General features: G+C 41.3%; 2 protein-coding genes across 2 annotated transcripts in view; one reads left to right on the top strand and one right to left on the bottom strand.

Moving 5' to 3' along the window:
• TNKS (tankyrase) overlaps nucleotides 1–24,466 on the top strand; it is a 146,128-nt gene extending 121,662 nt beyond the window's left edge. Inside the window, exons 16-27 of the mRNA XM_026847465.1 lie at nucleotides 1,846–2,065; nucleotides 2,338–2,447; nucleotides 4,978–5,166; nucleotides 6,487–6,724; nucleotides 7,454–7,536; nucleotides 10,074–10,194; nucleotides 12,398–12,495; nucleotides 13,842–13,916; nucleotides 15,114–15,219; nucleotides 16,099–16,285; nucleotides 17,023–17,179; nucleotides 18,736–24,466. Of these exons, the coding sequence (XP_026703266.1) occupies nucleotides 1,846–2,065; nucleotides 2,338–2,447; nucleotides 4,978–5,166; nucleotides 6,487–6,724; nucleotides 7,454–7,536; nucleotides 10,074–10,194; nucleotides 12,398–12,495; nucleotides 13,842–13,916; nucleotides 15,114–15,219; nucleotides 16,099–16,285; nucleotides 17,023–17,179; nucleotides 18,736–18,822 (1,671 nt within the window). The 3' untranslated portion in view covers nucleotides 18,823–24,466. The remainder of the gene's footprint in view (nucleotides 1–1,845; nucleotides 2,066–2,337; nucleotides 2,448–4,977; nucleotides 5,167–6,486; nucleotides 6,725–7,453; nucleotides 7,537–10,073; nucleotides 10,195–12,397; nucleotides 12,496–13,841; nucleotides 13,917–15,113; nucleotides 15,220–16,098; nucleotides 16,286–17,022; nucleotides 17,180–18,735) is intronic.
• The window catches only part of DUSP4 (dual specificity phosphatase 4), a 105,709-nt gene continuing 102,445 nt past the window's right edge, over nucleotides 21,906–25,169 (bottom strand). The window contains exon 5 of the mRNA XM_026847947.1: nucleotides 21,906–25,159. Within this exon, the coding sequence (XP_026703748.1) occupies nucleotides 24,774–25,159 (386 nt within the window). The 3' untranslated portion in view covers nucleotides 21,906–24,773. The remainder of the gene's footprint in view (nucleotides 25,160–25,169) is intronic.

Genomic DNA, 25,169 nt, shown 5'->3' with positions numbered 1-25,169 from the left:
CTATTTCAGTTGATTACCAGAAAAAGCATTCAGAGGGCATGGCACATCAGATTGAAACACATCTGCAGTAGAAACCAGGAGATACTCAGAGATGTCTGTGGAGTAGGCACGATGATGGTCCTGGTAATAACGCCTGAATACAGACATCAGTGCAGCATTACTTTATAGACACTGGAGGTCTCTGGAGTTTTCTGATCATTCCACTGGGAATGTAATCATTTTTTATATTCAAAGACTCCTGAAGGGATGTACGACAGGAAATAGAAAAGTGATGAAATCTTTCTTTCTGAAATCACTCTTGCACAAGACCTAAATATGCCCTTGAGGTGACAGTTTTGTAAAGGCTTTGAGTGTCCATGGGTATGTGCTCACAGTGCAGTTTGCTCAGGGCTTCTTCTGCTGTGTCTCTTATGCTGGCTGGCAGTGCTGTCAGTTCTGCTGAGATGTGGATGTTAAGCTAGACTCCTCCTGACTTGCACTTTCTGTCCTGTTCTGCTTGGAAGAAGGAAACAAAATGTACAGGCAATTTGGAGAGACTTTCTTTTTTCATCACCTTTCTTTAAAATTACCACCTTCATTTGTTTCTATGCCCTTGAAGGGATCTCAGAAGACACTTCCTTTTCATTTAGATATTTATTGTGAAGAGTATTTGAATAGTTCCAGTTTTGATGAGTTTTAAATAAAGGGATCTAAGGTCATATCTTGGAGAAATCGCTGTAGATTAAAAGGTTTTGTGTGGAGAATGCTCTCTTCCCAAAAGCACCATAGTTGTGGAACTGGTTCTGTGTAACCAGTACTGTGTCCCTTGTTGTTTACCCTTTACACCCTGAGCATTGCTGTACTGCTTTCAAATACAAGGCAGTTAATTCCTTCAGTTCTCCTCATCCCCAGCTCATTCGCTGTGGCTCACCCTAACGCAGCTCTGCCAGCAGCCCCAGTAAGAAATGGCAGCATAGACTTGCTGGCAGGGGTTGAACCACTGTGTGTGATTATTCTGGAGGGGCCAGCCAAAGAACTATAGTGCCAGCAGCTGCCTCTGCCTTATCTGTCTTTTTTTTCCCACTGCTGCTGAGTGATCAGGGAAGGAGCTGTCCTCCCACAAAACTGTACGTGAACATGACTCACACCATATGCTGTATATAGATGTATGTTCTCCTCCTTGTCCCGTGCTCCAGCACTGTGTTCTTATCACTGACTGATCTGCATGCTTTACCAGCACAGATATATTCCCAACAGTCATCCAAATCCACTTTCTCCACTTTCCCACCAAAATGTTTTCTTCACTTCTTTCTAGGACCTATAAACTGCTTAAGAGGGTGCTGTTATCTATTGAAAGTGTAGAAATTAGTATTTTTCTAGTTCCAGTCTGAAACAAGTGCCTTTCAATAGCAGAGTGGTTTTTATTGAAACCTGGGGCCTGGCTTCACTAGTTCAGAAAGGCATGCTAAGGAAACACCCCTGCCAGCCAGTTTGCAGAAGGGAAGGATTGCCCGGCAAGGTATTTGCAGTTGCTTTTCTTTAACACCTGCTGTGACTGTAGGATATAGCTAAATGCAGGTTATGCTCCTGAACCTACTGCAATTGCAAGTAGAACAGTGGCAGCTCTCCCAGGGGGCTGCCATTCTTGCCTGTGGAGTTGATTCACACAGCTGTGTTGCAGACTAGTGCTTCAGGCCTCAGCCTCCTGGATTTATTCTCATGTGCCTACTTAATCTATACAGTTGTTACTGCAAGATGGCAAGTCGGCAAAATCTCTCATCTCCTATTGTGCCACAGAATAGTGACACTGTTTTGCACTGGTCTGCTCATGGTTGTGACAGTAGCATTCCACTTTACTCTTTGCAGCATGGAGCTGATCCAACAAAAAAGAATCGAGATGGAAACACTCCTCTAGATTTGGTGAAAGAAGGAGACACAGATATTCAGGACTTACTGAGAGGAGACGCTGCCTTGCTAGATGCTGCCAAGAAGGGGTGCCTGGCACGAGTGCAGAAGCTATGTACTCAAGAAAATATCAATTGCAGAGACACACAGGGAAGAAATTCAACACCACTACATCTTGCAGGTGGGTGACTCACCCAGTTTTGAAGGCTTGTGTATTTATGATAGGGCTACAGAAGTTAATCACCAAAACCAGGATTGGTACAGTAAGAGTTTCACAGAGGATTGGCCTTTACAAAAAGTTAACAACTATGGCAGCTGTATTTCAGGAGGTAATAAAGTTACTAGGAAAGAGGAGCTTTTGCAGTCAAAAAATTGCTTTAGCTTTTTTGTCTAATAATTTTTCTTTGGTTTAGCTCTCCTAATGCCTGATTTCTTTTCCTGCCTTTTCTACAGCTGGTTACAACAATTTGGAAGTAGCTGAATACCTTCTTGAACATGGTGCTGATGTTAATGCCCAGGACAAAGGAGGATTAATCCCCCTACACAATGCAGCATCCTATGGGGTAGGTGCAGGCATTCTTGCCATTGAGTAGACCAGCAAGGAACTCCTTATAGTCATATCCAAAGCCAGTTATTTTGCAGCTGTCTTGCTGTGAACATAGTTCAGTTTTTGATGGTATGAAATACTTGCTGGACTAAGTTGCTGTTGTGAGTCCTCTTTGCAGTCCTACAGATCTAAGACACAGATTTGGATGTGCTCTAGCAATTAAAGGCTGAGGTTTGGAAAGGTCACTAGAATATAGCTTTTATGCAGACAAGCAGATGCATGGCATTGATCAGTGTTAAATTTGTGGGACTGCTGAAACAGAAAAGACCTCAAGTTATCACTGAAAGATTTGGATGGAAGGAAGAGAACAACACCAGGGGCTTATGTATACGTGAAGATCTGTTACAGCTGGTCTCTGATGGGGAGCTATTGCTAAAGCTTAAGTGTTGAAGGGCTACTGAGTTTGCACTATGGGTGTCCTGAGTAAGCTGTCTACTGCAGTGGGAGTGCAGTGGCTGATTCAAACCATTTTGGATGAAGCAGACACCCCTTCATATAGGGGAGAGCATCTGTGCACATACGAGTTGCACAGATGCGTCATAGATTGCTTATAAGCAGCTGTTAATTGTGGATGAGGTAAGAAAGAAACTCTTACAAATAATTGTATAGACACTGCTTGAGAAGCTCCCAGCAGGGTACTTATGGTCAGGCAGAGGATGTGAAGCTCAAGTAGTATTTTTGATGGTCTCATGGTTTTGTCTGTTACTACCTGGCCCTTGCACAAGAGCAGCAAAATCTGGGAGAGATGATCTTAATAGAATCATGATTGCTTTCATTTGAGAGCCAAATAAAAAGTACAGTGTTCACCTTGTTTTTAAGGAGAGTGTATCAGTGAAACTCAGCCTGCATTGTTTGCATTGGTTCTCTACATCAGCCTGGGATCCCAGTGTCCTGAAGAGCAAAAAGCTCCAAATCCTGCTGAAGGTTTAGAAATGCAACACAGAATCCTTCTGTAATATTAGGTCCTAATACCAAGTTATATTGTTCATCAGCATCTGCCATAAGCATTAAATTCTCAGGACGTTGCTTATATTTAGAGATAAATTCTGTTGCAAAAAATGTGTTCTTTCTTTTCAAGCATGAGAAACCAAATCACACATTTTAAGCAAAGGCAAAACATACCTTACTGGCATAGGGAAATGTTAGAAATTGGTTCAAGCTGGTTATCACATTTAAAATCATAATGCCAAGCTACTCTGGTTGCCTTACTTTCTCTAGGAAAAGTTAATGAGGCAGTGTTTTGGTGCTTTTCCATCAGCTTATTTAGTTAAAAGTTGCTGTATACCTTTCCTGTGCTTGCCCACGCTTCTCTTTGAGCTGTCATCAGCCCATTCAGATCTCTGTGGTGGGAGGTAGAAAGGAGATGAGTACCCGTTTCATAAGTTCATAGCTGGCAGCTTTCACAGGTTCAACTTTTTCCTCACAAAGTGTCTTCAGTTCTCCCACCCAGCACTTCTTCCTGCATGTCCCTCAGTAGGGTTTCATGTGGCAAAAAAGTCACAGGAACAGCAGAGAGGAAAAATAAGGCTGGCAGTCTTTTCAAACTACAGTTTTTCAGAGAGCAAGACCTTTTACAAGAGCTGCTGAGTCACTTAATTGCCATTAAAAGAAAAAATGTAATCCTTAGGCAAGTCTTTACACTTCTTATAATTTCAGTGTTTCACATTCCTACCTACTCATTTTGACTACCTGCTCTTTTCTTAGCTGTATTGCACAAGTAATTTTACTGGTCAGAGGCAGCCAAAAATTTTATTTGCCAGTTTTCTGTCTCCTATTTTAACTTGGGAAACTTCAAGGATGGGGTATTGATGGAAGCACGGGGTTATAAGATCAATACTTTTATAGCCCATGTAAAACTGTTGTCTCTTATGATACTCATAATGCGTTTTTCTAGTTACAGTTTTCTCATAAGATATGATTGGAGAACGGACAAATTTGTGCTGCTATGGATGTGTTCAAAGTCTTGCAAGAAATTGCACAATAAAAATGTACAATAAAGACTTCTGCCTACAGACATTCAAGTGGTGGCTCAGCAGTACGACACACTGATCTTTAGAGCTTCGACTATCATATCATAAATGTTGCAGCCCTGTAAATTTGTGTTGCCAGTTCAAATTTGTCTACAAATATTTTGACAGTTAGCTCTGTTGGTTTTATGCTGGATCAGGTATCATGTCTGCTTCTGCAACTGACACACTTCTTGCTATGTACTTGGGGTGATTTGGCAGAAATATAATTCAGTGCCTGATCCCAATTATACATGTGCTGGTGGATGATCTGATAGTGCACAGATACAGGTGACCATGGAGCTGCAATATAAAGTGGTACCTGAAGAGGTGTGCTGCTACGTAGACACAGGAGGCAGAGAAGTGAGTTAAAGGAAGGAGAAATTACAGGGGTCTCTAAGCACCATTGCCTCCAGCATGAAAAAAGAAATAAATGTTTTACCAGTGTCGTGTTGATTAAGATATTCTTGTGTTTTCCAGCATGTGGATATAGCAGCACTGTTGATCAAATATAATACGTGTGTAAATGCAACAGATAAATGGGCGTTCACACCATTGCATGAAGCTGCACAAAAAGGAAGGACACAGCTCTGTGCTCTGTTGTTAGCTCATGGAGCAGATCCAACCATGAAGAATCAAGAGGGTCAGACACCACTAGACCTGGCAACAGTAAGTTCATGTTAGCGTGCCAGCTGCAGACTGCTCTGGGGCATTTGCTCTGCATATTAAATGGCTTTCTATGGCTCTATGGCATCAGTGGTCCTCACCTTTTGCTGTGCTATGGCAGAGGGAAATTAGTATCTCCAGGTCACCTGTTTGTGACTTTTTTACCTGTAGGTCCAAGCTTTTTCCATTGGCTGAGATCTTAATGTGGCTTGTGATTTCAGGTTTGCTTCTGCTTAAGGAGTTATTCCTGGGATCAATCGTTATTGCCAAAAATAACCTATCTGAAATGTCCCCAGTGATGGTCAATCCGTGTGCTGTTGGTGATTATTTCTGTGAACTTGGGAGGAAAGTCAGATGGACCTGTAGAGGAAGGGATCATTTAGAGGATGATTATGATCAGTGCCTGCATATTACCTCAGTTCTTTTTTGTCTAACTCCAAAACAATGTTCTAAAATTTGCAGGTGGCTACCAAACTTTTTCTAAAATGCGCATCTGGAAATTTTCTTGTTAGTGGTGGCAGTGACAGCTAGTTAAATGCCTAATAATGTTACATTAATATCTATGTCCTGGGTTAACCAGTCTTGATGGAATAGATGCAACAAAATTGGATGCTGTGTCTGCTTATAGCATGGGTATATTTTAAGGCCTGATTTGTGGAGAGTTCAAGAAATATCTGAGCTCTAGAAAACTTGCTTTGTGATGAGGGATACACATGCTATTTGATTTCTCTGGAGGAAAATAAGGATGTCTTAATCATGTTCTACAAGAGCATGCAAGGAGGAAACTGTTGAAGATGAGTGTCCTGATAAATTTAATCAACAAATGCTAAATCAGATTTTAAGTTCATACTTCTCCTGTAGCTCCTATCCTTTTTTTCTATTGTGACACTATAAAATGTGATTATAGCAAAGGCGGTGGTAGAGTTTTTCCATTGAAACCTTGGTCTAGTGCAAAATGCTTCACAAGAGGCCTGACAGAGAAATTATGAGAAGGCATTGCCTGGCCTAGAGTGTGATTTCAGATGAAGCTGCTGCATTGCTGTTCCTGGCTTTAACACCTATAAAGCCATTCTGCTGAAAAGGAAATTAAATGTACCTTCTTACATACCTTTAGAAATGGGAACAACCCCAATTAGTGTATGTCTGAGCAGTGAATCAGCAAGTTCTTGCAACCATGAATTTCTGTGTTACAAAAGTTGGCAGTTTTCTTTTTAATGGGGGAACAGAAGAATCAATTAAAATAAATTAAAAGAAAAAAATCTTTCCAGAGATCAGTGACTGTGATAATAGAACCTCATGTTGAATGTTCTTTTTTTTTTTTAGGCTGATGATATCCGAGCTTTGCTGATAGATGCGATGCCCCCAGAAGCTTTGCCTACGTGCTTTAAGCCTCAAGCTACTGTTGTTAGTGCCTCCCTGATCTCACCAGCATCTACACCATCCTGCCTCTCCGCTGCCAGCAGTATAGATAACCTCACTGGGCCACTGGCAGAACTAGCTGTAGGAGGGGCATCAAATGCTGGTGATGGAGCAGCAGGAACTGAAAGGAAGGAAGGAGAAGGTGCATTTGCTGCTGGACAAGTTTACGTTGGCAGAAGTACAGTAGCTTAGTATTACAGTAGGCCTTGCTTTATCTGAAAAGCATTTCTGACTAGCCAGAAAATGTTTTACAGCTTGAACCATTACCTGCATTTTAAAGGGTCTGATGCTTGCTCTGTTTTCATGTGCTCTGCCAGGAGCATTGTTGGCTCTTCATCTGTGTTGGCTATCAGTGATTAGGCCTGACTACAAAGGCAGATCTAATTAGGTGCCCAGACATCCGTGGTTGATTTTATACAGAAAATCCAATGAGAATTATTTTGATGAAGGAATCACGATTGTGATGGCTGGGGGATTTTGCTAAGGCTTTTTAAAGCCTTTGATTAGTATCCGGAATGGATGCTTTGTGTCAGCATCTAGGTGATTACTTAGCAAAAATACACACACCCTTCATTTTCTTCTCTTTGCAATATGAGCCCGTGTTTGCCACAGATCGTTTGTGCTTTTTAATAGTTTATTCTGAGGAGGGATCAGTGATGAGCTTTGCACTGAGCTTTCACACAGTGGGAGTGGATTGTTTATTATAGACATAGATAAACTGATTGTAAAAAGAATGTTTCAAATTTTGAAAGAATCTGTGGTATTGCTCTATTTATTTTTTTTAAGGTGTGTTTCTTGGTGGTTGTTTTATGGGGTTTTTTTGTTTTAATTCAGATGCATAGGATATAATGATTTGTTTCTTCACTTATAGTTTCTGGTCTTGACATGAACATTACCCAGTTCCTAAAAAGCCTGGGTCTTGAACACCTTCGGGACATCTTTGAGACAGAACAGGTAAGTGGCAAGCCTCATCTCCGTTTATATGTTCAAAAGCTAGACTAATAAATCTGTGTGTCATTTTCATTCCTTAATGGAAAAAGGGGAATGAAAAAAAAAACTTCATATTTGCAGATCACTGTCCAAGAAAACTGCAAATGAGTTGCCAGATGCTTTATGGTGAAACTGAGCAACCTGTGAAAATTTCTTTTGTTGTTTCATTTAGATATCAGGTGTGTTTCACTTTCTTATACATGCAGGATGACTGCCCGTTTGGCTTGTATTCTGAGAGTTACACTGGACCTTCTGAACTTTGAACATGATGGCTGTAACAAAGTTAGGTTGGAATGTCACCTGCGCTTGTCCTTCAGCGGGCTTGGTATCCAAACAAGCCTTTTGCCACCTGTAGTGCTGCATGTGACACTTTGGGTAGATCTAGGAAACGCTCCAGTTTTGACTATAAGCAGAAATAAATCCAGTTCACCAGGGCATAGTCACACTAGAGAATGCAAAAACTGCATTTCCTAATAGGTTAGGACTATAACGTTAACTGGGTTTTGCAGGGCTAACAAGTTTCAAATTGAGTTGAGAGATGTAGGATGAAAATCCTGTGGATTTATCAAAAATTCATAATATATGAAAATAATATAAATAATGTAACATCTCAAGATTACATTACTTTTTAGAGCAGTATTTGTAGACTCTTTTTATGTACCATTTCTTAAATTTAACGTGTTATGGATAAGTAGATTATTTGTTTGCATGAACAAGTCAGACACAGCGGTGGAAGTAAAAAGTACAAGTGCAAGAGGCTGGATTTGGTGGTTATTTTTTTTTCCCCATGCCTCTGCTGCTAAACTTTTATGAGGTGTCAGGAAACAAACATTTGAAATGTAATTGTTTGCATACAGAAAAATTTCCAATGGTTTCTATAAAATGCCATATAATCATTTTTCCCTTCTTACATATGAAGCATAAACTCTTTAATTTGGAACTGCTTCTATTAAGCATCACACCAACCTTTATTCTACTTACATCTCTTTTTTATTATTATTATTATTATTTTTCACACCATGCTGTTACCATGATTGTTTTGTTCTACTTCTGCTTCCTTAACTCCTAAACTATTTTTAAGATCTTTCCCTGCTAGTAAAATTTAATAATGCAGATCAGATTCACTATATTCATTCATCATTTTTAGACTGTTTAGCTTCTCTTGTAAGTTTCTTTCTAGACAAAACATGCTCATCTTCCTTAAGCTTATTGCTTTACCTGCTTTTTCCAGGCACTGCATACCCTTGTGTACTTGGTTCTAACCTCCTATTCTAACTGGATCTGTGCTTATGCTTTCTAATATCTGGGTTTATTCTGTGGGTTTTTTTAATGTTCTGCTGCATGTGATGAATGTCCTCAGCGGCTTTTCCATGGCAATCCCAGCAGGGATGTTTTCTGCTCAGTTGGACAGATGTTCAGTGTAGCTATTAATTCCTTGCTTGAGTTGTTTTCTTTTGAATTAATGATAGTCAATTTGCAGTGGACAGAGTTCATACCTGCAAGTCTAGTTGTGCTAACAATCCAGCTTCTTTTGAGTCAAGTTGCATGGTTTCCCATTATTTGCTGAGCTTCCAATTCTAGTTTAATGTGTAAAATTGGAATTATGTTTTATATAATTATATAATATTTTTGTTTTTCACAGAATTGCCTCAGTGCATAGTTGCTTTATAGTAATAAAAATGTGTGCTTTATTTAGCCTTTATCTCCTGTTCTTTAAAAGAAAAGTTTATTTGGTATCATGTTTTATTGCCTTTCTGCTTCCACCAACAATCTCTGTGACGCTGAAATTTAAAACCTTGTCAGTTGGTTGTAGATGTAGGTAGATATATCTATATATAGATATATAGATATATAGATATAGATATATAGATATATAGATAGATATATAAATATAGATATTGCAACCAAATGAATAGTTGTATGTGTCCTCACAATGTTAATTATTTCCAAAAGTAGTGGGATAGTTGAGCATGATTTAGCATAGCTGACCCACTGGTTTGATACATATGCAGGTGCACGCATGGATATATATACACACACTAATAGCATACACCATAATAATAATGATGTGAAACACACTTAACATTTATTAGTAAGTTTATAGAATATTAATTTGTGTAGTGACAATAACGAATTACACAACAGTGTGAAACTTTGAATGCTTAAAAAATATTCCCACATTTACCCCACCATTTTCATGCATCCTCCTTCTACATAAATAAAAATGTTTTTAAGAACCTCCTGTGAGAACCAGTTCTTGTTAGTTGCTGTATGAGAAGTAAAAGTTTGCACAGCTTCAGGATGTAGTAGTTGGTTATGGTCCTGAGATAGGGAGAGACTTGCCAGAAGGTGGCAGCAATTAGAAGCACAGCAAAACATGAAATATATGTACACTCTTGGTTGCATCATTAATACATTCCATTTTCTGAACTGATTGGTCTTCAGCCTCAGGAATTGGGCCAGGTTTGACAAGTGATTTTTATGGTCTTTCACCTTTTCAGATAACCCTAGATGTGTTAGCAGACATGGGGCATGAGGAGCTTAAAGAAATTGGGATCAATGCATATGGACACCGCCACAAATTAATAAAAGGTGTGGAGAGACTTCTAGGAGGGCAACAAGGTAAATATAACACTTTTACTGCTTAGTCTGAGTGGCATACAGCAGGCTTGCAGAAGTCACCTTTTGTAAACATCAGCATTGTCACCAGGACTTGAAAGAATCCAGATGTCAGGAAAACATACTTGCTGACAGACCTGGTGGATGGGTGGGTTGTGTCAGGTAAAGGATATATTTAGGACATTCAGGACCAAGTGATCACTTGCCTTTCCAAAGATTGGACATCCCTGAGGTAGCTGTGGAAGCTGTGCCCATTTCCAGGGACTCTGTTTCACCCAGGCAGGAACTTTTGGATTAATTGGCTCTACATACCTACCCACAGGTGGACCTGATGGAGTTTTTTGCTTCTCTTGAAAGCAGAAACAATAAAAAGCAATTATGTTCCCCATGCATTTTCCTTTTGTCTTTTAAACCTCTCCTGCTAATGAAAGAGACTGGGAGAAGGACCCCCCTGCAATCCAGGAGACAGTCAGTGACCTGCTGCATCACATAGACACACAAGTCCATGGGACCAGATGGGATACACCCGAGAGTGCTGAAGGAGCTGGCTAGGGTGCTCGCCAAGCCACTTTCCATCACTAACCAACAGTTCTGGCTGATCAGGGAGGTCCCAACAGATTAGAAATTGGCCAATGTGACGCCTATTTATAAGAAGGGTCAGAAGGATGATCAGGGAAATTACAGGCCTGTCAGCTTGACTTCGGTGCCCAGGGAGCTGATGGAGTAGCTCATCCTGAGTACCATCACACAACACGTGGGGGACAACCAGATGATCAGGCTCAGTCAGCATGGGTTTATGAAAGGCAGGTCCTGCCTGACAAACCTGATCTTCTTCTACGACAGGGTGACCTGCTTATTGGATGAAAGAATGGCTGTGGATGTAATTTACCTTGACTTTAGCAAGGCCTTTGACAGAGTTTCCCACAGCATTCTCCTGGCAAAACTGGATGCTCAAGGCTTGGGTGATTGCACGCTTTACTGGGTAAAAAGCTGGATGGATGGTTGGGCCCAAAGAGTTGCGATGAAAGGAGTTAAATCCAGTTGGCAGCCGGTCACGAGTGGTGTCCCCCAGGGCTGGGTTTTGGGGCCACTCCTGTTTAACATCTTTATTGATGATCTAGACGAGGGGATCGAGTGCACCCTCAGTCAGTTTGCAGATGACACCAAGTTGGGTGGGAGTGTTGATCTGCTCGAGGGTAGGGAGGCTCTGCAGAGAGACCTGGACAGGCTGGAGCCATGGGCTGAGGCCAACTGGAGGAGTTTCCATAAGGCCAAATGCCGGGGGCTGCCCTTGGGCCACAACAACCCCCAGCAGCACTACAGGCTTGGGGGAGGAGTGGCTGGAGAGCTGCCAGTCAAGAGAAGGACCTGGGGGTGCTGATTGACAGCCCGATAAACAGGAGCCAGCAGTGTGCCCAGATGGCCAAGGCGGCCAACGGCATCCTGGCTTGTGTCAGCAATAGCGTGGCCAGCAGGGACAGGGAAGGGATCTTACCCCCGTAGTCGGCACTGGGGAGGCCGCACCTCAATTCCTGTGTTCAGTTTTGGGCCCCTCACTACAAAAAGGACATTGAATGACTCGAGCGTGTCCAGAGAAGGGCAACGAAGCTGGTGCAGGGTCTGGAGCACAGGTCGTACAAGGAGTGGCTGAGGGAACTGGGGGTGTTTAGTCTGGAGAAGGAGGAGGCTGAGGGGAGACCTCATCGCCCTCTACTACAGCTACCTGAAAGGAGGTTGCAGAGAGCTGGGGATGAGTCTCCTTAACCAAGTAATAAGTGATAGGACAAGAGGTAATGTCCTCAAGTTGCACCAGGTAAGGTTTAGACGAGATATTAGGAAGTATTTCTTTCCAGAAGAGATTGTTAGGTGTTGGAATGGGCTGCTCAGGGAGGTGGTGGAGTCCAGCTTGGGGAGTACCCCAAGAGTAGGGTCGACATCACGCTGAGGGATATGGTGTAGTTGGAAACTGTCAGTGTTAGGTTAGCGGTTGGACTAGATCATCTTCAAGGTCTTTTCCAACCTAGTTGATTCTGTGATTCTGTGAAAGTATCTTTTCAAGTTTGTGCTTCTGCCTTGTGTTTGTTTTGCATTTACTGCTGTACTGGAGTTATTTAAGAAAAATAATGATGATGATGATGGATACAAGTTAAAGCTGGTATTGTTTTCTCCTGTTGATTTGTATTCCTTTAATTCCTTCTCTTTTCAGGCACTAATCCTTATTTGACTTTCCACTGCGTGAGTCAGGGGACCATTCTCCTTGACCTTGCTCCTGACGATAAGGAGTATCAGTCTGTAGAAGAGGAGGTATTGCAAGTACCTTTATTAATGCTCTAGTGACAGTCTATTTCTCTTTTCACTTATAGCCCCTCAGAGCTAGAGCATGCAATGCATGAAAATGTTAAAATATGCATTGGTGTAATTCGTTTGTCTTTTTATATAGAGTAATGGTAGAAATTATTTTGCTGTGTCCTACCAGTTACTTTAGTAAGTGATCTGTTTTCTCCCTTAGTGTTATCCCAGTTATGCCTTTTTGTTGTTGCGTTTTGGATGTCATGTCCATAGCAAGGGTTTCCACAGCTTTCCAGAGTGGTTTCTTAGGTGGACCTGTGAAAATAAAAGGCTGTGAGTGAAGGCCAAGAGATCAAGGCCTTGCAAGTCTGTAGACATTCTCTGTACTCAGGCTGTTTCTGCGTGTGAACCAGCTTGTTTTCTCTTGTCTCAGTGGCTTAGTTAATCTGTAACCCAGATAAACAGCTCTTGGATAATTGAGAGTTGACTGTAATTTTGCCTCCCACACACACATGCTCTTTTATTTAAGTAAACTACAAGCAGATACCATTTTGAAAGAAAAGTCATAACAGAAAAGAGACTTTTTGAAGAATTGTGTTTGGAAGAAAATCCATTTTACCGTGCATTTTCTATTTCTATAGTGTTTCTGCACTGTAGCACAGAAGTGTTTGAAGTCTTTTTAAAAGTCTAGATACTCAGGATTGCTGCCAGTTTAGCCTGGAATATTTTTGATTAGTAACTCTGTAAATGGGAGTTTGTGCAGATCTTCTGTATAAACTTTTCTCACAGAAAGGGTCCCTTGTCTGCTGCAGTAAATTGGGATGTTTAGTTGAGCTGTTACTGAATGTTTTTGCTGTAGCTATAAATACCCCTGGAAAATACATGATGAAACTGCTGAAATTCTCAGGGGCTGCTAATGACATAAGAAAATTTACAGTGCAAGCATTTTCCTATCACTAAGAAATACAAATTGTACACATTAGAAACACATTTTTTGTTACTTCAAAATGATTTTTTTTGTTTGTTTTCAAAGACTGTGGGTTTTTCTAATCTAAAGCAGGTTTTTTAGCTGTGTATAATTTTGATAGCAAGTGCCACTATTCTTTTTCCTATGTAGATTTGTGTGACAAGATTAGATGATTTCATCATCCAACTTCTCTATTGTGGAACAGCACCATGCATTGGGTGTCTGAAAAATAAGGGTGTACTTCACTTTCAAATTGAATTGGGGTTTTTTTTGACACCTCTTAATTATTTTTCAATTGAGATTGTTCCCAGTGATATATTGAGATATTGCATGAATACTTTGACTTGCTAGCAAGCTTTGTGTGCTGAACAATCAGTTGTGTTCATTTATGTAGATGCAAAGTACAATCCGGGAGCATCGGGATGGTGGAAATGCTGGTGGAATCTTCAACAGGTACAATGTCATCCGGGTAAGTTTCAAAACCTCTTAATTCTTTGTGGTAAAGTAAGTTGGTAGTTATGCAAGCAGGCAGAATTGGTTTAATGGAGCATCCTTTTACATTTTAAGTTCTTTGCTGAAATAGTATTCAGGAGCAGAGTTAGAGCAACTGCTGAATGCTAAAGTTAGACTGATCCTGTTCTCTGCACACGATAGAGAGAAGTATCCACCTGTGCTCTTAAGGGAGTCTGAGGAACTGATATTGAAGACAGAAGTGGTGAAGAGCCTGACTTACATTTCACAGCCTGATCTAATTTCAGAGATCTATAACTTCTGTATTTTACTTTGCACCACGGATTTTTTTTTCAGTATAGTCTTTTCTTGCTTTTTTAAAGGAGATTTTTGGGGAGGGGGGAAAGGATGAGCATGACTTTCTTAAAAGTTTCTATCTCCCTATGCTACTTTGGATCTTGACACCTTCTTCTTTCCCCCTGCCAACTAGAAAAATACCTTTTACAAGCCCTGGCCTATCAGAAAATGGAGTGTTGTCTTTCTGAGGGAAAGTACACTTTCTGGTTCGTTTTTATGGGGAGGAGGAAATAAAGAAAATCGGAACAAAACTCAGTCCCTGAGCTCCAGCAAACCCCTGCTGTATATCTGTTTGAAAAGTGAACCTTTGCAGAGCCTTTGCAACTTGGTGCGGTAGATCATATGTCCTGAAGCAAACTCTGCTTCCATCCTACTCGCAACCAAATGTAGTCCTTTACAGAAACCACCATGGTATTAGAGCATGTGGCTGGAACGGTATCTCAAGGTAGATTAAACAGCACATCTCCTTATTTCTTTCTTCAGAAGTTTTTTCTTTTAATTAAAATTCAACCTAAACCAGACAGCAAGCTTTAAAAAGCTGGCCCAGATTGTTCAACAGAGGTCAAAGCAGAGGGGAAGGAGTTTCAGACAGTTTGTATGACTTGGTGGTATTACTGACCTTGAGGGAAGAAGCCTAAAAGTCTTCCTTAAATCTGGGAACTTATGCTGCAGTTTCACAACAGTTTTAACCATCTGTAAGCATGTGCTACCATCTGCAGCCTCACATAGCCATGGGGTTTCTTTATACTATTCATGTGTTTTACCCTTAGTTTCCCTGTTGAATTTAAGCAAATTCTGTGAAACTATGCTACATTTTAATTCCAATTCAAGTATGGTTGGACCTATTGTACCGCTGCAGATTCAAAAGGTTGTGAACAAGAAGCTGCGGGAGAGATTCTGCCACAGACAGAAGGAGGTCTCAGAGGAGAATCATAATCATCACAATGAACGCATGTTGTTTCATGGTAAGGAAGTGATCTCTATTTGTATGTACTGGTATTTAAAAAAAAAAAAAATCTTACAAGGACCAACAGGCAATGTTAATGTCGCTGTGTCAACATTCTATACAGTAATTGTATTTCTGCCCTAGAAATGCAGGGGGGTAGGGGTGGTGGAGCTAGTCTGTGTAGTTACTGCAATCTGGAAATCTACACTAGATAAAAATAACTTCTTAAAAAAAAAAAAAGGAAGAAAAAAAAAAAGAAGAAAAAAAATGCATTTTGCTCAGCCATATCTTAGTCATTTCCAGTAAAGTTGCTGGGAGGATGTTACACTGCTGTGAGAAAGAGTATCTTCTAAATGAGAGGAGCAGCACACAGTAAAAGTGTTTTACCCTGGCACTTCAGGCCACCATCAGGGAAAGGAATCAAAACCATCCATGAGTTTCAGCAGGATGTTCTCTAGAAGCATCCAGAAGTGCCTACAAATGACAGTTGCCTGAAGGTCCTCCTGCCCTAGATCCTTCTGTGATTCTGCATAGGAAAATGGTTTGGGGTATGATTGTCTTGATATCTTGTCCCATCTTAACCAGTACTGACTGCTGGAGAAGGTGTGCATTGACAAGATAAACGGTGCTGAAATGTGAGTGGGGGGAAAGCCGTTTAGTGAGATCTGTGAAATGAGTAAGAAATGAGTCACGCGTGGGATCTTGGTATATAACGATAAATCCCACACATCACTGCATCCTGCCTGGGTATCGCCCCCTTCCAGCTGACTGAGCACCCTTTCTGGTATTTAATGGTCTATTTGAGGCAGACAAGCTCCTCTTGACATAGTGTCCTGTATTACTATAGAGCTTAACAAGTATATATGATAACACATCATTTTGTATCATTCTGTTCTAGGGTCTCCTTTTATTAATGCTATCATTCACAAAGGATTTGATGAAAGACATGCATACATTGGAGGAATGTTTGGAGCTGGAATTTACTTTGCTGAGAACTCTTCAAAAAGCAACCAATATGTGTATGGGATAGGGGGTGGAACAGGCTGTCCCACACACAAAGACAGGTCCTGTTATATCTGCCACAGGTATGAGCCCAGCCTGTTCCCTAACATAATTCTGGTTGTCCTGGTTTTTACAATCATAGCACAGGATGGATTGCCAGGAAAGAATAGCCACTTGAGCTTGGTCATGGCAGGAAAAATGCAGTTTTACCGCTTGTCAAGGCTGAACAAAAAAGGATATAAATGCAGCGAGGCCCACAGAAAGGTCAAAAATTACATCTAAGCATACAGTGAGTATAAATCAAAGTGAATTGTGGCTCAGGAAAGAGGCTTGAAACAGCAAGTTTGAAAATGAAGAGTCAGGGGAAAATAGCAATTAAACTCCAGGCACTCTCAGAATAAAACTGCAGTGCAAAGTGGTGGTCAGCAGTATAGTGTTGTTCTATGGATCAGATAATTTTGGAGGTAGTGAACAGCTTTGTTTTGTACTGGAGTAGATCAATGTGCTTTTCGCACTTGGACACCTGTCCATACCCTGCTGGTTGGAACACAGAGTTTCAGCTTCTTTCAACAGTTTTACATAAAATGAATTAGAACAGGCCTCCATGTGAGGGCTAAACAAAGTGTGTGTTTTCCCTTCTGCATGTCAACAAAGACCTTTTGTGACAGGTTTTATACAGCCTTAAAATGAGTTTCTAAAAATGTTTCTCAAAAAAATATTGAGAAATTAATTGTAACAAACTCAAGAGTCTGAAATCATTCTGGAAGCATACAGCTCTTAATAAGATATTTTAAAATTATGTTTTCTTTTTTACTTTTAGACAAATGCTCTTCTGTAGAGTGACCCTTGGAAAGTCCTTTCTTCAGTTCAGCACAATGAAAATGGCTCATGCCCCTCCAGGGCACCATTCTGTTATTGGCCGGCCAAGCGTGAATGGACTTGCATATGCTGAATATGTTATCTATAGAGGAGAACAGGTATGTAGGTTAACAAGGACTGGGCTTATGGAAGGGCAGAGCTTAGAGCTGGAGAGGGGATGTGACTGGTTTCTGTACCAAGTGTGCTGTGATAACCTGGTTGATTAGATTGATTTTTTTTTATTTTTTTTTTTTTCATTTTAATGTATCAAGTGAGCAAATGCTATTTCCACTGAGCTGCTCTGATTTACACCATACAGAATTGCCTAACTTCTTCCTCTGCAGCACTGGTAGTCTGTTAATAGTTGTAGTTTCTCTCGGGAGGCACTGGTTCTCCCATTGCATTTTACTGGCATTACTGCAGTAATAAGAACACGTGCATTTCTGGGGCTCTTGTAGATAATGTGGATTCTGGGCCTTTTACATGTAGATTCCCTGTCTACCAGAGACTACCCTTAAATGGCAGCTGAAGTAGCACAACAATCTTCAAGCATTGATTTTTAATCTGAATAACTCAGACCATTAATCTGGAAAAGTGGTTTGCTTACTACTCTGGATGGCTCAAAGGTTATATAGTAAGTTCAGGCTGGAAGGAAACTTGGGGAGGCCACCCAGTTCAACCTCCTGTTCATGTGAATTCAGACCAGATTGCTGAGGGCTCTCTTTGACCAGGCAGGTCTCGAAGGCCTAAGAGAATGATGTTTCAGAGCCTCTCTCTGCAGCTTGTTCCTTTATTTAATTATCCTCAGAACAAAAGTATGTTCTTTGTATCCACATGAACCTCCCCTGTTTTATTAATCTTCTGCTGCATAGCTCAGAAAAGAATCTGACTCTGTTTTGTCAGTAGCCTTCCATACTTGATGGAAGATTGCTGTGAGGTCCCACAAAGCCTTCCCTTTTCTGAAGAAGCCCATCTCCCTCCACCTCTTCTGGTTTATCCTGTGCTCTCTCTCCCCCTGACTATCTTATAATTTCAGTTGACTAGCTACACTGCTGTTGATGTACTGCAGGTGCATATGCCCATGCTGGATTTTGTGAGGCTTCTGTTGGCCTGGTCTCCTCTCATCTGTCTAGGTTCCTCTGAATGGGGCCTTGCCCTCCAGAAACTTTAGCTTTGTTCTGGGACTGAACCTTCTACCAGCTGTCTTGAGAAAACGCTGAACAGATGTCTGGGTTACATGCTTTGAGTGTACCAAGTATTTTACTGCCAGTCAAAGCATTTGCAGGTCACGTGGCAAGTCAGTGAGCATTTTAGGGTCAGACTAAATTGGTTATCTGAGATTTTTTAATAACTTATAAGCACCGACTGCTCTGTAGGATTAGCTAACAAGGAGAGTAACTCTGAACTCCTGTTGCATGCACATTTTCTGACGGTGCCTGCATAGAAGAAACATCTTTCTTTCTACTAGTGTATTAACAAAGGTATTAACTACATCAAGCAGTTCCCACTTAATGTTGACTAGGTTTGAAATCTGCTTTTTTCTTTTGCACTCTGCAGACATAAAGCTGATTCTTGCACTGTCCTTCCTGATCACTCATCAGTAAAATCCAAAATGTGAACTTGCTGAGCATACTGTTGCATGAAGCAGTGTTGTTTGTTTTTTCTTGACTTTCAGGCATACCCAGAGTATCTCATTACATACCAGATTGTGAAACCAGAAGCTCCCTCACAGACAGCAACAGCAGCAGAGCAAAAGACCTAGTAGCTACTGAGCAGTGAAGAAGGATGTGACTTCAATCTTGGACTGGATGGATACATGTTTCAGAAAATCAGTGTCATATAAAATCCTTAACAACCTGGAAATAAGCTGTATGTCTTTTACAAAGCATTGCTGTCTTGATGAATACGATATGAGTAACTCTTGCATACTCAACTGCTACTGTTCCTTCTGAGGAAAGTTTACAAGGGACTGCCTTTTAATAACATATCTCAGGCTCCTAGTCTCTGCAGTTACCATGTGTAAAATAATGTTGTTTTGATCTAGACTTTGGGAACATTATTGTGCAAACGGAAATCTTTATCAGTGCCATCTCGCATGTTAAAATTTCAGACACTACTATTCTAGTTATTTTATTTGCAGATAAATTACATTAAGCCCATAATTTTCTTTTCAGCATACACCATTCATTTTGTTTTCAAGAGATCCTAGTCAACTATTTATTTTCCTTTTGTATTCTGAAGTTGAGCCGGAACCCTCTTAAAGATATTTTGCACAAAGTCGGTTTGACTAAAATCATTAACAATGCAATATGAATTTCATCTGAGAAGGGGCTAGGTCTGGTCCAGTTCTTCAATATAGGGGTTTTTTTGCACACCTTTGAGCAAACGATGAGTGAGTGTAACTTCAGACTGGAAACAGATTGTGTCAGTTGGTTGCTTTGTCTGAGTTTTCTGGGGGAAGCCCCAGGAAGTGTTTGCAAGGGTAAAACCAGCTCTTGTGCTTTGAAGAACTTCATAAAGCAGGTCAATGCCCTCTGCTGGCATCTCTAAGAGAACATTTTATAAGGCTTCTACTAAGTACATGCCGTTTGTGCAATGTTCTCCTGTTACAGTGGCATATGGTTTTGCTGGAAGATAGGTGAAAAGTCAGAAGATTGCATACATGAGGGCATATGTGGTTCATGTTCCTCTGTAATACAAGACCCGGTAAATGGGTTTCAGACTGGTAAGGGAGAATATATTATATAAGTTTTGTGTCATATCTTTGTGTGGGACATCACAGTTGAAGAGCTTAAGGGATTTACAAAAATAATTTTTTTAAATATCGATTTTACATATTGATGAGAACGAAGTTTTAAAACATCAGTTGTTAGGTGGATTTGTTTGCAGGTCTACCAGAGAGCAAAGCTAGGATTTATTCACTCTAATCCCCATCCCTGCAAGTTCCCAGGTTTATTTCACTAGGTTGGATAAAGTTATTTTTAAGCATTGCATAGCACAGCATCAAACAATTTCAAAAGTCCCTCTCATGGAGGATACACATTTAGCAAAAGTAGAAACTGATTTTTTTGTTTGCGTTGATTTTACAGCTTCAGAGAAGGTTGAAAATTGAGCAGTATTAATTTTTTTCTTAACAACCAGTACCAGGAGAAATGCTTCAGTGTTGAGCATGTAACAACTAGAGGAAAAAAATGTTCCTTTAAACACAACAAGCTGGTACATTTCCCTGTAGACCAGCACTATTTAGTATCTGATGATCCAGTTCACGCATTCACGTTTTAATCCCCCTTAAAGCAAGGAAATGACAGAATAGTGTGCTTTTAGTTTATAAAAACATATGTGCTCCCCAGAAGTGGGATTTTGCTGACATGTTTGGATAAAACAAACATGAAGAGCTTTTCATTTCCAGCATTAAGACACAAAATTTTCATATTTAACATTAAGACATTAATGTTGAAGCAACTTATCCTCACAGAGGAATTTCACCCACTGTAAAGTCAGTCATTTGATGCAATCTGGCTACCTGCACATCATCTGTTTGTAATATCTCTAAAGAAAACCTTAGAAATAGAAATACTCCAACAGATCTTGAATTTTGGGTTTTATTTTCCTTGAGCTGGCAGTGGATATATGGTTCTCGCTTCATTTTGTGACCAGATTAAATATGTAGCTTCGAAGTCCAAGCCAGGCTCAAGCCTACTTGGCCTTCTAATCAAATTTCATTGATAAAATTGGGTGCTTGTATTTTGGCTACTTGTTTAATAGTGTTAGGATTGCAAAGATCACCACTAGGCTTTGAAGATTTGTATTCATCTTTTAAGTTTGGGGTTTGTTTTTAACTTAGTTAATAATGGAGTGGGGGGATGTGCCTATTTACACTTGGGTTTCAAATAGTGTTGAGTGAGTGTTGCTCACCATCCCCAGTTAGACATAGTTTTAAATTGTTAAAACAGTTGTGCTGCTTAGGTGAGCAAAACAGTTAATGTGGGTGTGGAAGTTAAAAGCTTTACATCTTTCAAAACCAAGGACAAACATGGAAACAAAAACCCCACCAAGCTGGCACCGGATCCTGTTCTTGCTTGTTTCCCGTGTGATGATTGAACCAACAGCTAGCCTGGATTTCTTCTGCAGCCTTGAACTTCTAGAGGATGAAAATACTGTCCAGTATCTTTGAACTGCCAGTGTTAACGTATCTGATGTTCTGTGCAGAGTAAAGGTGCTGTGTGAGGAAGTCATTTTGCAGTGGTTTTTGTCTTGTAATGGCGTGATCTCATATCCGTTTGTGGCCAGACACGGAGGAATACCGAGGCCTGAAGATGCGTCTGTGTCATAGAAACCTCTGCAGGAGTAGCGTCTGCCTCTCCTGGCATATGTTGTTGTAGCTCCTCTTATAATTTAAAACAAAGTAAGGATTTGCCCATAATATGGAAGTTACCCATGAAAAATCTGGTCATGGATTTGATGGCAGAGCTGTATTTGGCAGGTTGCTACGGTACAGATTATGCAGCTTTAGCTGAGGGAGTTAATTTGATGCCTCCTAATTCTAGAGAATGGGACCTTAAAAATAGCACACCCCCAGGCAGCTGCTGCCTCCTGAGAAATGAAGCTTTTTGACTTCCTGCGAAGGGCAGCCCCCTGACAATGGGCTGCTCATTTGCAGCTTTGGGTCACCAATGGAGGCACAGTAGGAGCTGAGGATGCAAGAACACCCTGGGCTAAGCCATCTCTCATAGGCTTGGGAGCCTGGGCACCTCTCACTGGCTCCAGAAAGAGCTTTTCCCACTGGGACAGAATGTGGTGTCTGCTGGGGAAGGGGACAGTTGTCTTTCAGGCCTGTTGATGGGATTTTTTTTCATGTCCCTTTGAGGCAGCATTTTGAAACATCTGTGCAGTTTTCAACAGGACCTTAATAGGCAAAACAGAAAAACTTCACCACATAGCAAAGAAGGGATTGTTCTGCTCTCCGTTGCTGAAATTGTTTCCACGAGACAGATGAATTAGGTACCTGCTGCAGTGACATTGCAGTCTGAATGCTGTCAACAAAACTTCTGTTAGGATTAAAAGCAGAGAGGACAGTACCTTAATAAGGTATATCTTATTTTCTCATCTTTATTTTATCTGCCAATCTGTTTTGATCCCAGCTCCACAGAGACTGTTACAAACCACTTGTACTAGTTCCACTGTTTTGTAGTCACTATTGGTCTTTAGTCCAAGGAATGAGCAATGTGTTTTTCTAACCTCTGTTTTGAATGTTTGCATGTGATGCCATTGAATCCCACAGCATTATGCGGCTGGAATGAATTTCTTTTGCCTGCAAATTTTTATACTTTGCTTGTTGATAACAGGAATACCCCAGAACAAAATTCTACACTGAAGCAAAAAGGAAGCCCCCCCAAATGTTCTGCACTGCTGGCTTTGGTGGGCAGCAGACACAGAAAAAGCACGTGGTATGTGAGACTGAGTAGCTTCTGGAGAAGGCTGCTTCCTTGGCTCTGAAAACCATGTGATCCTACTGTTGTTGTAGGTTAGAGGAGACCACCCTGGGAAGGTGTGACATGCTGAGGGGTGCTAATGTATAACAACATATCGTGCCACTCTGTGGCCTATGGGAACTACTTAGTGGCAAATGTTTTCAAAAAAGAGTCCTGCATTCGTGCAGTGAAGTCAGAGCTCCTGCACAGTACATGTGTTACCTAGAATTTCCACATGGGACTGTTAACGGAAATTACCCAGATTTTTTCAGAAGATGGGTAGAAGGAAGGCTCTGACCACAAAACAGATTAGTTTGAACATTGCTAATCATTCTCAGCAGCTGAAGGTCAGGAAATGCGTGAATTTATTTTTTAAGGGGATTTCTCCCTTTTCATGCTGCTTTGCCAGAGAAAAATCTAGCTCAGAAATCTAAAAGGAGATGCATCTAATGCATGCTTCTGTCATTTTAAGCCATGCTGCAGCCCTGCTGGGAAAGACACAGGAAAGTACAGATTGAATTCTTGCCACAGGTAGCGAGTGGTGTGTGAGCATCCACAGACTTACCCACTGATGATCAGAGGTGGTGGCTTTGGCCCGGGCCAGAGCATGCACTCCTGCCTCTTCACAGGGAGCATCAATGGAGTGGGCATGTTCCTACATCTTTGAACACATAGTGGGTATGAAACCTCAGAGGATCAGGGGACAGCATATGCATGTTAGAACTTCAGAAACAAGGTGAATGAGCCCATGAATTGGTAGGGAACATAAGAAACAGAGGCATTTCCCATTACACTATCGCATATGCCTGTCAGGTCATATTGTCAGACTGGGTTCGAGGTATCAATTTCTGTCTTACTGAACCTGTTGGTGGCAAGTTTTAGTGTTGGTTCCATTAATTACTAATGTAGTTTAATTAGAGTATCTGTATTACAAGGCAATTTTGACACTTTCTTAACATCTGCAGAAGTTGCTTCAGCTTTGGAAATTGAAATTGAGATTTTTCTATACAACAGTCTTGTAAGCTTGTGTATCTTCATTCCTATTTGCTTTCTCCACCAACCCAAATGGCAGCGTACCTGGGGGTTGAGTTTTTAAACCCTTTTTTGTATCTTGTTTTAGTAACTGTCCCTGTATGTTTCCTCTCTTGGTTGCCAATTACCTGGAGCTGGGATATCATTTATTTATTTCCTCCTTTACCCTCTTTTTCAAAGACGATGGGCAGGTTCTCAGCCTACCTACATGGTGGACTTTAGGTAACATCTCTGTAACAACCGAGTTTGATCTATAAATGTGCTTGGCTAAATGTCTGATCTGCATTACTTGTAATAGTTTAAAATTCAATAAATACATTTTTAACAGGTACTCTGTGGAAGCTGAGTGTTTGCACAAAGTGCCATTCTGTCTTGGTCTTAGGACAAACTGTGCCAGCCACAACTGTTGAAAACAGCTTTATTTTTATTTTCTCCAAACAATTTGTTTTCTCCCTCCCTCAGGCAATAAATAAAAAGTTAATTACTAAAAAAAAAAAAAAAGGGAAAACCATACATATGTACATCAGCCACACAGGCATCTTGTGTATTGGACTGGACTGGGGAGAAGGAGGGAGGCAGGGTGGGACATAAGGCTCCAGGTGGGTTGAAGACGAGGCATTTTCTAGGTTTGGACCAAAAGCTGCAGCATCACCTCCCCAGGCAGTGGCAGAGGTGCAGGCAGCCCTGCGCCCCCACCATTCCTGCTTGCCCCAAGGCCCTGCCTGCAGCTCTGCTTGTCACCCCGTGTAACTGGCTCAGGTAAACAGCACCCACCACACACACCCGTGTCGGTTTGTGCAAGGGGGAAGACTGCCGCACAATAAAAAGAGGGTATGCTCCCTTTTCAACCCAGATGAGCTAGGGGCAGAAATACAGGGAGAAGGAGAGGTCTGTCTTTTTTTTTTTTAAAAAAAAAAACAGGATGGCAAAATAGGGATGGACAGAGATGAAGACCAGGCACTTGAGGAAACCCAGTATACTATTTTTCCCCTCCCCAGAAGAGCCTGGACAATGTCAGGGTTTGTGGCTTTTACAACTTCGTGTTTTCAAAACATAAAATGAAAAAGCAAAACCAAGATGAGGTAAGAAATTTCTCTACGAAAAAGACGTTGAGTCCAGGGTGAATGGCAGTGTCCAGCACTATTGCTTAACATCATGGGGCTCCATGCCCACCTGGCCCTGTCTGCCCTGGCCTGCCTCAGCCCCTGAGCTAACAGCTGGGTGACGTGGTGATGGGGCTGTGCAGGTATGGGAGGCTGCTGGGGGTGGCATGGACACCGACAGAGACGGGGAAGCTGAAGACAAACTGGGAGGTGGGAGTGGAGGTGGCCTTGCCCCGCTCCCGCAGTGTCCCCGAGGGGCTGACAGCTTCCACTGCGCATGAGGTGGCCAACACCTGCGACTCAAACTGCAGCAGCTGCCCCATGAAGCTGAAGTTAGGGGAGATGATGCTCCGGCGCTGCTTGACAAACTCAAAGGCCTCCTCCAGCTTGACACGCTTCTTCATCATCAGGTAAGCCAAGCAGATGGTGGCTGAGCGGGAGATACCAGCCTGGCAGTGGACCAGGACCCGGCCGCAACACTCCTTCACTGAGTCTGGAGGGTA

The sequence above is a fragment of the Athene cunicularia genome (assembly GCF_003259725.1).
Source record: "Athene cunicularia isolate RWA chromosome 4 unlocalized genomic scaffold, athCun1 chr4_part2, whole genome shotgun sequence".
NCBI lineage: Eukaryota > Metazoa > Chordata > Aves > Strigiformes > Strigidae > Athene > Athene cunicularia.
This window is presented reverse-complemented; position numbering and strand designations above follow the sequence as displayed.